The sequence below is a fragment of the Ostrinia nubilalis genome, chromosome 15, assembly GCF_963855985.1.
Source record: "Ostrinia nubilalis chromosome 15, ilOstNubi1.1, whole genome shotgun sequence".
Taxonomy (NCBI): domain Eukaryota; kingdom Metazoa; phylum Arthropoda; class Insecta; order Lepidoptera; family Crambidae; genus Ostrinia; species Ostrinia nubilalis.
The window spans coordinates 12,328,820-12,342,307 of record NC_087102.1 but is presented as its reverse complement, the minus strand read 5'-3'; the positions used below and the strand labels follow the sequence as shown (position 1 = coordinate 12,342,307).

The 13,488-nt window shown below is 35.0% G+C and overlaps 1 protein-coding gene across 1 annotated transcript in view; it reads left to right on the top strand.

Moving 5' to 3' along the window:
- Window positions 1-5,579, top strand: part of LOC135079005 (neuropeptide CCHamide-1 receptor) — a 280,696-nt gene extending 275,117 nt beyond the window's left edge. Inside the window, exons 8-9 of the mRNA XM_063973623.1 lie at window positions 944-1,057; window positions 2,728-5,579. Of these exons, the coding sequence (XP_063829693.1) occupies window positions 944-1,057; window positions 2,728-2,788 (175 nt within the window). The 3' untranslated portion in view covers window positions 2,789-5,579. The remainder of the gene's footprint in view (window positions 1-943; window positions 1,058-2,727) is intronic.
- Window positions 5,580-13,488: the final 7,909 nt, after the last annotated feature.

The following is a 13,488-nucleotide window of genomic DNA, read 5'->3' as shown; positions in this document are numbered from 1 at the left end:
ACCTTATTCTGGAATTGTAAATATTATATACAATTCCAGAAAAACGCAATTCAATAGTTGTTGCAATTCACGAAGGCGAGTAAGTTTTACATGTGTGGGCATCGTTTTGATAGACATTTCACTATAGTTATGTACACGTACACAGACACAAGTAAAGCTCACTCACCTTGGTGAGTTGCAAGAACTATAACAGAGACGCTTGCAAGAGTTCCTTGTGATTAAAAATAATTCAATTTGGATTTTCTTGCGTGTGTTTAAATGTAGCTAAATTGAATGAGTGAAAATCTCAATCCTTCAAAAGCCACGAGCATCAAAGCTGAGCTTTTAATAACTTCCGGTAAACATCTAACTTTCAAGTTACCTGCCTACCTTCGAATGCTACTTCGTAAAGCCTTAATCATAAGTAACTTGCAAACGGGCCCGGGAAGTTACTGATGACATTAATGTTGAAGGAATTTAATTAGGAGTGCTATCAATTAAATGGCCGCTGTTATCTTAACCAGAGATGTTATGGTAACCGTAACCGAAACTTTCGGATAGTTTCGGATGTAGGCAGTTTAAATTGTTTTTTGTATAGCATTATAATATGTAAAGGCATAACAGCCTGATTTACCTTTATAATGCCATCTAGTATCAATTTTTATTTTTTATGGCCATGAATGAACCGTGTTGGACAACTATTGCAAATTGCATTCTAAAGCACAGATATCCGTAACCGTAACCGAAACTTTCGGATATCCGAAAAAAAAATCCGTAACGTAACCGAAACCGGTATAATATTATTCCCATATCCGTAACCGTATCCATAACCGAAACTGCATATCCATAAAATCCCTAATCTTAACCAGTCTACTTACAAGGAGCCAACATTATTTGTTATGGCAATTTCGCCTCTAATTCTGCTGATTAATTTCTTTTTGCTAACTTTATCTGTTTGTTTCAGGTACCTATTCTGCCGTGGAGGTTCTTCGCATGCCACGCGAGGATCTTTGTCACTCTCAACTTCTAGAAGATTGCATTCAAGTAGAAAAACTAACATCAGTATGGTTCCGAGGACGTGAGTATAATATATATATGTATATGCTATATCATCATCAAGAAATCGTTTAGTTTCCAGTACAGGAGCACACCCCTCTCCAATGTGCCAGAGGCAAATGCAGGATTTGGCCTACCGAGGCTTCCAGCGACTGGGACCGCAATTAACTAGGACCGCGGTCCCAATCGCCGGATCCGTATAAATTAAACAATTTTCTTCCGGTGCCTGGGACGTACTCGTAAATTTCAGCACTGTACCGATTTTGGCTTGAATAATATATTTTTTTAAGTTATCTATAAGTGGTCCTAGTCGCTAGAAGAAAAATATTAAATTTTTATGGATCCAGCGATTGGGACCCCGGTCCCAGTTACTTGCGGTCTCAGTAGCCGAAAACCTCGCCTACCCTTCCCACGCTGGCAAGATGGGTATAAAAAACAAGCATGTTGTTTAAAAAACCGAACCGTTTTTTTTTAATTACACGGATAAAGACGTATGTACATTTAATGGGCAAAAACGGAAATTTCAATTTAAACGGCGTCAGAGTCGGTTATAAATCCATCATACCCTTTCCCAAATGAAAATAAATCCGTAACTGGGGTTTTAATCATCGCAGCATGACTGTGACCTGTCAAGTCCTGGCCAAAATGGCCATGCTGAAGCTGTATTACATAATATTCCTCCATTGTTACAAAATAATTATTTTAGGGGTGACTTTCAAAAATCCCGACACTCTTTTGTTTTCCGTTTTTATTGGCACTAATGGATTTAACGATTTCGCGCTTCGGCGGGCACGTTAAGCTGTGTCCTGTCGAGATGATGTATGATGGCTGATAGTTTCATAAATTATATAGTCTGATTGTCCGAAAATAATAAAGAAATAATGTAATGTGTTCATTAGTTTGGAGCTGTCTATTTTGCCCTTGTATTTTGATGTTAGTTTGTATTTATTTTATTTTATTTGTACAAAAAACACATACAGAGTACAATCAACAAGGTACATTTACAACTAACAATAAATACAGTTTTAATTTAGATTGTAATCCAAAAAAGTGTTTCTGACATGTTCAACAAGGTATGTTTAATAAAATTGGATTTTAATAAAATTGCATACTTTGTACAATTGGTGCGGACAAGGCATACTTACTGCTGTATTCCAGTGATTTGAATCGAGGAATTAATCCACTGGAATTGAAAACCAGAGACTACGTCTACCCCGTCTAGGTAAATACTAGGAAATGACACTGAAAATTCTATTCATAAATATTCAAACAGATTCTCTCTTGTAAATTAGTTGAAATATAATATTTAGACTAATAGGAATAACGTCATGAAAGATTTCATGAAAGGGAGTATCATTATCAGTTACTATTAAGGTTAACTCTAAGGACCTTCTTCCAATACATGGCTATGCAAATTTCACACAGGGACACGGTCAAGGTTTTATTCAATGGTCACCGACCCATTGGCCGAGTAAAGACCAAAACGCCGGGCAGTGATTAACGCCCGTATTCACAAACGATACTTGCTTAAGTGAAGCAGCAAATCGAACGCACAGTGTTCAATAGAGCTCTGTGATTTTTGTGTGTGTTCGTGTGTGTGAGACCTCATAATAATGTTTGTGAATACGGGCGGTTAGCCTTGGGACCTTATACCCATGTGCTGTCAGACTCTCACCACAATTTCAATTACAGGACAAGCGTGGGCCGCGAAAGCAGCATCCGCCTCCTCAACAACGGTTCTTCAAAACTCTGAGGGCGGTGTTCGGGCCGCTGCCCTGCCAACAACAATCAGGAGCGGTCCAAAGAGAACTACAGCAAGCGGCTGATGTTCAAGGCAGAGAGCACAGCACCCTTCCCGAGGTGCTGCGAGAACGAAAACGGGGCTAAACTGGTGGAGACGAGTCTTGGGAAAGAGAGCAGCACTGAGAGCTTCTTTCTTCCTCTGGACAGCTCGTTCAAGTCGTGCTAATTTTTACTCTAATGCATACGTGAAATGGTTGGTGCCTCAAGTCACCGCGTGTCATACGGTTATGTTATGCTAATTTGGACTCTAATAGCATGCTCGAGATTTAGTGACTCGTGGAAGAAGTTTCATTGGACATTGATGTTGTTCTTCAGATAATCACGCGCCATGAAATTTAGTGTATGTTTCGTGGAGTACATTCGGTCACTTTTCCTATTATACCAGTAGGACTGTTGTATAGGACTGCAGTTAGTTACGAAACAGTGCTTTGGATTATTGGTTAGCGTCCACCCTAACATAGTGTCTTCGCCCTTGGATAATATTATATCAGGATAAAACAAAGACAGAATTCAGCTTTGCAACCAAATGTAGGTCATACTCATATGGCTCTCAGGAACAATAAAATTGACTGGCAGACCTGGCTGTACGCTTTCTATAAGGTCAGTAATGGGTCCCATCTCTGCCTACAATAGTCATCTCTGCTACAATATGTAGGCAGAGCTGGCCTACAATGTTCCAAGGAAGATTACAATAGAGACATAAACAAACACCAGTTTGTAAGTCTGCGGGCACGAAATTGGCGACGGCCGAGTGACGGCGATCTATACAACTAAATGGACAGTATAATATGGTGACGCGCACGAAACGCGCGGTGGCGGAGGCCATCGCAAATCGCAATACTACTCCTCATAGCCGCTGCTCCGCTGTCACGTCGCGTCGCCGTCACGTCGCGTCGCCATCGCTCGGCCTTCGCCAGTTTCGTACCCGCAGAATAATGTTGTTTCAAGATCATTACGTGCCATACAATTTCGGTAAGAGTATTTGTTCCTATTTTTTGTTAGTCCAGCGTCAACAAAGATTCTTTGATAAATATTTTCTTAAAATTCCTCTAATTCAACTATGATTACCTAATTTATGATAGTTGCTTATAACACCGCTAATAAATTATTGGATTAACTCCATTATCATACTATGCCGAGGTAGAGCAAAGTTCAGGACTATTAACTTGTTAGGGTAATTTAATTTTCGAGTTAGTTTCGTTGAAAATGGTCTGAAGAATTTCGGTAAGAAGTATGTCATACTTTATTATGCTGAAAGGAAAATGAAGATGATAATATTCGTGTTGATGAAAGTTTTCTCTTACTTTTAGCTTTAATTTTATAAAACATTGCTTTTAGAAGCTCTCTAATTTTATTTTTAACTTTCACGCATTTGTAGGAAAAGACCAAATAACGAAGTAAGTAAAGTCTTACATTTATTGTAATTGAAATGTAAATAATAAGTTAACACATAATATAAATAACTAACACTTGTGACGTTCTGGCGTACGTATAATAGTCTTCATAAAAAAATATCCTTAGGCATTCGACATTTAGATTTTTTTTTATTGAGAGTGTAGTTATGCTTTTATTATTTATTTATTATTTACTCTGCAGTTATAATGTTACATAATATGTACCTTATTTGTACAGTTTTTCCATGTGAGTTAGATTTTTAAAGCTGACTTAAGTAAGTTGTAAATCTACGATTTATGTTTACAGTGTATCTGGTGCATAGAAAACTTTAATTTTAATACACTCATCGAATCGTATTTATTTTGCTACTTAGTACTAAAAATATGCAAAACGGGTCCTCCTACCAAGCCATATTTTAATTTTATTTGGGTAATGACCCCAATCGTAATTATTTTTATCACCTGTCAAAACATAGTGAAATCATAGATTTCAATATCAATAGGAACTTGTGAGTTTGACGTTTTTGAGAAAAAAGTGTTTTTAGAGAAGTTGTGCCTTCTTTAGAGTAATTTTAGTACCTACCTACTCAAGCCGATAAAATATTTAATAAAGCTCTGAATACTTATACCTTATTGTTATTTTCTTCATAAAAAAAACATAATATTTTTGTTGGTCTGAGCGTCAAACATCTTGGTTACAAAATAAAATAAATTTGTTAAAATATTTAGAAGGTAACTAGGTATTGTAAAATATTAGTCATTGAATTAACTTTTATCAAATCTGTGTAATAAGTATTTTATTAAATAACATTTGACTAATCATGTAGAAAAATAAATTGTTCACCGAATTTCATAACTAAGCATAAGTATGTAGTAGGTAAATATAACTTTACTAAATAAAATACTAAGTGTTATAAAGTGCATTTGTAATTTTAATTTATACTTAGTCACTAAAATTACAGGGTCTGGATTTATAAAATAACAGACCAGAACGCGAAAGAATTACGAATGTTGTATAAAATGATGTTGATGTACCTATAAATATTTAATATAGGTAAGCAGATTTATTAATTAGATTTAAATATGAACAAGTTTTTTGTATTCAATTTATTGCAATATTTTTCACCGCTATTTAAAATATTTATACATTTTTATTGGTAATCTTCAATGGTGTGTTTATTATAAGAAAATATTTACGTTTAAAGTTCCTATAAGTTTATTTTCAAATGTTTCCTTTGCAAAAATATAAATAAAAAATATTATAAAAACATTTAGATCAAGCATTAATTCGTGATAATTTGATACAAAAAAGTTTTTTTTATCCTTTAATCCTTTATAGTCTAGCTAGTCAGTTCCTTTTTAATTTTAATAACAAACCGTGCAATGTGTTTATTTATGTAAAGTAACGTAGAAAACTAACTGGGGTTTTGTTAATATTTTTAATAAAATTCAGATTAAATAGATTGTATGAAAAAATTTTTTTTTATTTCACTATTTCCTAGGGTAAGATATTCCGGATGTAAACTGTAGATTATAGGTTCAAATAGGTACCTATGGGAAAACGAAATTGTTAACTTTCGTTTTTCCATAATTGATGACACACAGATGTTTAAAAAGTCTGTAAGTATTTATTGAGATAATTTTTCCTTCTTGTAAATCGTTGCAATTGGCTTGAAAGTAGCAAACATACTTTCAAGTAGTCGTCGGGGCACAAAACTGGAAATCGTTTTTCATTAACATTTTTACGCCTCTTGCGTTACGTTACCTTGATTTGGGTTGACGGGCCGAATATTTTCGTTACCAAGCTTTAGAGTTAAGAAAATCACTTGTAGTGTAATATACTTTCTGGTACAGTTATAAAAATAAGTGAAAAAAGATTGTCTTATGCCCGTTTTCCCTATCAATCCCTAATTTTAAGTGCCCCGTATTATATGGGGTCACTTAAATTAGGGATTGATGGTGAAAACGGGCATTAGACACCTAAACATATTTTATTAAGTACGTGTCAGATAAACTTATATAAAATATTTTTTATAGAAGTGGTTTCCCTATTCCTTTATCCGTAACGTTTGTCACCCGAGGCTTCAGATTTATCTCACTGTAATATACTCGTACTTAATTATCACAATGGAAGTGATTTAATAGCGACGGTAGTTAAAAATATTCAGATAAATTAAAAATGGTTCCAACTCGGTTATGTGGGTAATTTGATGTTGGATTATTATAAATAACGGAAGGTAGATTGAATTTTTGTTAGTTGAAAGACGTTGTCGACTCGGTTCGCTTCTCGGAGCGCTATTTCGGTTTATTGGTGCACTCAAACAACGTTTTGAGGATAAAAACTGTTATATTTTGGTTAAGAAACTTTATTATTGTTAAATGGTTTAAGTGCGGTGAAAAAACAGTGATAAGTGCATCAACAAGAGTGTACGCCCAAGCCTTGGAGTTAGACTGGACACTGCCCACCAATGAGGTATGTAGTTTTTGTTTTAATTATTTAATTTTTATCACAACACTTTTGGTAGAATATTTAGTAAATACAGTCCCAATTAAGAATAATTTTGAAATCTCTCATGTTTTGAACTACAATTTGGTCAAGAATAAAACATTTTAAAGATTAGCTGGATCCTCTTAGGATAGATAAAGTCTAAGAAATTATCCAATACCTAGTCAGAATGAAAAATATTTTCTATCCTTACACAATACATCAAATTAAATATGATCACGATGTTAAAGCCATAAAATAAAATGCTGTATTGTATTTACAATGGAATAAAGAACTCACAGTATCTGAGATTATGTGTCTTCTAGGATTAATTCTATACAATTTATTCTTTAAACGAATGTCACGTACATCCATTGTCTCGTGGTTCCATTCAAAAGGGACAAAGAACACGTTAAAATCATATTTATTCTGAGAAAAACGAAACTAAATCGTCACATTTAGACGATAATGTGGTTCGAAAAGACTTTTAGACGATAAAATACATGAAATTGCTGGTAAAAGTATAGCTCATTCACATAAAATTATTTGAAACAAAAAAGTCTCGCTCTCGATTTCATGTCAGAGACTTCACGCCTTTTCTAAGTTTAATCGAAAGGTTATAACCCTGACTGTAGGTCTAATGTGTGTAGTTATTTCAATGGAAACCATTTTGCAGCAGCATTTGTAAAGCCTCTCCGTGCTACATTCGTTCTGCGTTCTTGTAAAAGTCGTTCTGACGATACAAATTAGCACTAACTTTCTTCCATCGTGTTTGCTGATTCTAGGTATATGACGTCTCTAGAACCCATTGGGAATACATTATATTAATTATTTAAAATTATACCGCACACAGACCTGAGGTGGAATTGTGTAAAGCAATCGTAATCATTTGACAGTTCATAACGTACGATTATTCGGTCAAACGCTTTGTTTAACTGACTTTATCGTACGTTATGAACTGTCAAATGATTACGATTGCTTTACACAATGTCGGCCAATGATTACAATTGTCGGCCGTTTGGTGTAGTGGTTCTAAACGGACTACTATTCCGGAGGTAGCGGGTTCGATTCCCGCACACTACAAACATTTGTGTGCACGAACATATTTGTTTGTATTGGACTGGGTGTTTTCTATGTATAATAAGTATGTATTTACAAAAAAAAAAAAGTATTTAAGTATGTTTATATCCGTTGTCTAGTACCCATAGTACAAGCTTTGCTTAGTTTGGGACTAGAAGCGCAGTGTAAAATGTCTAAGGATATTAAAAAAAAAAAAAAAAAAAAATCCACCTCGTATCCAATATTTCAAAACCATGCAACTTTGAAAACTAACAAATTGATAAAAACTAATCCATTGTAAGACATTGTTGTAAGATAGACTTATATTCGTCTGGTAGATTTTCTAAGGCTTGCAATGAAACCATTCAAACTCGGTTCAAAATCGTAAGTCATCAATTAGAATGCTGAATCGAAATTCGATATTCGATTTTAAATCAAACAAAATGCTGTGATTGCTCATATTTGGACTTGAATATTTTCAGAGGGCAAATTCTTACTTATCTAATTATTAGGTAGGTATTATTTGTCTGCTTTAAGGTTTGCACCTAAGTTTAAAAAAAGTTCGTTCGTTCGTTCGTACGTCTCAGGCAAATGCCTCCCCCAAGGTTTTCCACAATGAACGGTCCTGCGCGGCCCGCATTCATCCGTAGAGACGATGGCCGTTGGGGCAGGAAAGTTCTCGAGTGGCGACCACGGGCTGGAAAACGTAGCGTGGGCAGGCCTCTAATACTAGGTGGACCGACGATCTGGTAAAGCTCGCGGGAAGAGGTAAAAAGTATAAGAAACTAATTCATTTGAACAACTGGTCGATTTTAGCAGCATAATGTTTGTTTGTCATTATGACTGAAGCATAGTTTTGTGGTTTCAAACCGCAGTTAAATCAGCTTATTTTTTGTCCTAGTGCCTAGTATCACTAATATAGCAATGGCCTTTATAAATGTACTAACTCTGTACATAATTATTAACGCTAAAGGTATTAATTAACCTGACACCAAATATATTAATAATTCTTTAAAAAGGATTTCATAATGTGTGAAATAAATATATTAGTGCTTTGACCCTTCAATCGTCTGAAAACTTCAATTGCTTAGCGAAAATCTATTCTCATTTCAAAATGTATTCAAGTGACGATAACAATTACTTACAAACTATTCGAAAACTTTTAACGAAGTATTCTGATTCTAATTAGACATTATAATGCTTCAATTTCTCGAAGATTTTTGTATGATATCACCTTCACCTTATACCAAAATATTTTTAAAAACCTTGGCATTTTCTTCTTAGCTAGCTAAAATTATAGCGATATAGATGAAAATTAAGTTTAACAATAATATTTTGTTTCAATTACTTACTGAGGCCCGATTCGACCAAACTTTTATCCGAGAATAACTCCTGGTATGACTGACACATTGACAGTTTCAGTATGGGAAATATGTCAAAACTGACGATTTATTCTGAGATTAATATTTACTTTTGTTTGGTCGAATCCACCCCTAATATTCTAATGAAAAAATAACGTATTAAAGTAATGAATATAAGGCCTTGATTCGGCGCGGTCTGAAGTACAAAAGGAAAGTATGAATGAAAAAAAAAATTGTTTATTTAGTCTAAAAAAACAAAAACAGTTTCATACAAATTTCAGAAACAATAATTACGTAACTATCACTCAAAAGGCTCTACCCGTGTAAATAAAAGCACAATTAATCCACGTCAAACAAGATTTCAATAAAGACCTGATGGATATTGGCAAACTTTGACGCCCCGTTCAATTGTGACGACGGTTGATGATAGAAATTTTAATATCGGACTCCGAAAGATTTTAGAGGTCAGTGGTATTGTGCTCGGTGTTATTTGCGAAGCAGGAAGGGAAAATATACAAGCTTATTTTATGGATACAAGATTGAAAATAGCATAGTGATTTTACAGTCATTTTCTATGTACACAAAATATGTTTTTTTTAACACAGAAGACCAGGATTATAGAGTTCAGGAAAGACAGCGCAGCAGGCAGTGAATTCCAGTCCCTGCTGTTTACATCATAAAAGAGTCATTCTCTGTTTCAAAGTTTTTGATTTATTTGGTCGTTGAAATAAGGACACTGACAAACAAAAAGTTTTTAAATACAATCCATGGGTTTCACAGTTTTCGACTGGAGTTTCGATCACACAAAGTTTTCGTACAGGACACTCCGAACTTTGCACCCTTTTTATTTTGTGTGGACAATAATTGACTTTTTGATAGAGATGAAACGGATATCCGGTAACTATCCGGTATCCGGCCGGATACCGGATATTAAAAAACTACGACATTTTCCTATTAATAAAATGAAATACATTAATCTTTGAGGTAAATATCAATAAAATGGCTTATAATAATGACGGCTTTTATTTAGAGTCCAAAAAGTTACAAAAAAGCCATATTAAGGCCTTTCAAAAACTAATTTTTTTTTCTGGGCTAATCACACTAATGACGAATACATATTACCCACCTAAACATCTGTTAATGTCGAAATATTGCCAAATAAAAAAAGCAATCTATTTTTCACTGATGGTCTAGTGACATGATGCATTCAGTTCAGTCAGATTACATAGCAAGTAGACTAATTTAATTTTCGCTATTCAATCACACACCGAAATCACCCGAATTGATCTGCCCCCTAGACAAGTGGCAAAATCTGACATTCTATTCGGACGGATTCGATTTTCGAAAAGTGTGACTAGTCTAGTCTATTAATAGACCCACTGATCGCGTTCGAAGCACCTGTGCGGCGCTAAACTCGCCACAACATGCAACGAGACAATGGGCCAACTATCCGGCCGCCGGATATCCAGCTATCCGGCCTAGCAGCTGGCCGGATATCCGATATCCGGTATCCGGCCAAACAACTATCCGTTTCATCTCTACTTTTTGATGAATGATTTTTAAATTCAAATGATTTTTTTTGGAAATAATTGCCAATACCTACCTAAAAGACTAGCGTTTAACTCAGTCAGTGCCTGAGGTATGGGAGCGGCAAGGGAGGTGTTATTAAGACGTAAAACATCAGCTAGACTACAGAATTCAGATATGCATCAGATTTTATATCCGTTGTCTCGTACCCATAGTACAAGCTTTGCTTAGTTTGGGACTAGAAGCGCAGTGTAAAATGTCCAAAGATATTTATTATTATTATTATTATTTACGAGTTTAATAATATGCTCTGTCACGTCATAAAATATCATGTCCATGTCACCCCTCCCGTGCCGCTTCCAGGACGGACGGTTCAAGGACGGACAGGCCACAACAAACAATACTGGTGGAAAACTGCTGGTTACACGGTAAACCCAAAACTTAGGGTTAAGAGAAGTCCCAGGATCCAGGCTCTAAGCTCCTCGCCACAGATTACCAAATAGTTTCTATCCTAACTGTGGATCAATAGAGAATTAGAGATGCCTTGTTTAGCTGTAGATTTGAGGAAGCTATATATGTATAGCTTCCTACATATGTATAGCATACACAGGCGAAAGTAAATAAAAGCTCGTGGAAAGACCCAGGAACCACAACTTAAAAGAGGCACGTTAACGCATCTACAGTAGGTACCTTCAGTCAAAATAGCATATTAATGAATTGTTGTTTTTTTTTATTTGTCCAAATATCATAATCAACATCAGAAAACTTTACTTCTTAAGCTTAAATATAGAACCGAATTGGTCTCGAATCTGCTTAGTTATAACTACTATTAACAGAAAACTGAGATTAAAATGTCAAAACAACCGAATTGCACAGACAAAGGAATTAAAGCTACAATCTGTACGGACAAAAGTTCCATTTGCATTTTTATGATTCATATAAATCATAATAAAGTTACCGATTGAAAAATGACAATGAATTTTCACATCTGAATTTCAAATCCATGTTGAAATTGAACCCATGATCTTACGCTCAAACTTTTGCCTGCCGCTGCACGCTCAAAGTTTCCATATCGTTGTTGCGGTTACGGGGTGTTATTACGTAAACCAATCTCTTTCAAACTTGCTAACAAGTCGACTTCAAAGTACCTACCTATATTTTTTTGCAAACCTAAAATACTAACCTAGTGAGAGAAAAATACGAAAGATCTTGCGTTCAAAAGTTCCTAGGATTTTCATCCAGTAGGTAATACTTAATGATGATGAAAGTGATTTTTTCTTATTATTTGATAATTATGAAAAGTGATTTTGACTTGTAGGAGGCAGTTTCTGTCCAAAGTAAAAAGTAGTTTAGCATGGGAAGACCCTCAGAGCATGATTAGGTACAAACTGATCGATGATGGTAACAGAGCAACAACTGCTTATTTTAGCAATTTTATTTTAAGTTAAATAAATCTTCTAAGTTCACATTGGCAATAGAAACCAGTGGTTATCAGTAATACACACCCAAAACTTTATAATTGGCCTCCAATCACTCCTCGTTGTTCCTTGTCCGAAACTCCAATCTTGATTTGTATGATTCGGGAAATGATCCGATTGCAAAAGTTTGAAATTGTTTACAAACTTCATATTTACTGGAGTTGCTCAATTTCAAATATTAATTGAGCAATCTGAGTTGAGTTTGGTTGAGCATCGCCATGGAACTTGAAACCATAAAGTCAAGTGTCAATGTATCAAAATTTAAATCAATTTTACAGCTCAGTTTTACAGCCAAACAATAAGGTGAGGCCAAAAAGTTGACAAAATAACCTTTATTCCAATTGGAACAAAGACCTTGAGTGTCACGAACTAATTGACGCTGACTGTTACCTGAAACAAAGCCACGATTCTCAATTGTCAATCTAAAACTGCTGTTACTTCTTTTTTAAGGAAGTACTTATTTTATTTAATTACTTTATTGTTATTACCGGTAAAGCCCTCGGTTTAACGCCTACAACGCTATTAAGCTTAGTGAAAAATAATACTTAAATCAAACGAGAAAAAGTTGCAGAAAAAGCACAGACACCTCTCAGCTCTGATTTACAGGAAATACGTTATCAGTTGAGTGATAAAACTATGAAATTTGCACACTCCAAAACAGTGCATCTTGAGAGAGAGATAGAGAGTGCATCAGAGATGAATTTTAAAGGCTACATCAAATTCATTTCTTAAGTGATACTTAAGTAAATAAATCTTTAATTAGAAAAGGTTTATTAAATTGTCTACTAGGCTATCTCAATTATATCTTATACTAATTACTCGTTGGACAAATGGGCCCATTGCCCGCGGCATTACGCTTAAGAAACCCTCGTTAGCCGCCACACATTTGTAACGACCTGTGCCTCTAGCACGAAAAACTTTCGACTTCGAATCGCTTGCGTATTCGAATCGCCATCAAAGGATTTAGTATGAAAACTTAAACAGAGCCCCTCTGAAAGTGACGTAAAGTGAGCTCAGTATGAGAAATGGTAGCACGAAACTAATTTTGACAATCGATGTTGTCACGTTATCGTTGAATTCGCAGGCTGAGTATCGAATTTTATCGAATACCCAAACGATTCTAAGACGAAAGTTGTTCGTGCTAGAGGTACTGGCCATTTTTCAGCACCCTGAACACTAAGTTTCCTAGAGTGGAGGAAGATTAGAATACTGAACAAATTGGTGAGTACAAAAACTTAAAAGGAAAAATACTTTTTTGTGGTATTTTGTTATTTAAGCAAGAATATAATTTTCCTTAAAAGTAGGTACTTCTTGAAGTAAATTCTAGGAACAAACTATCTGTTTAA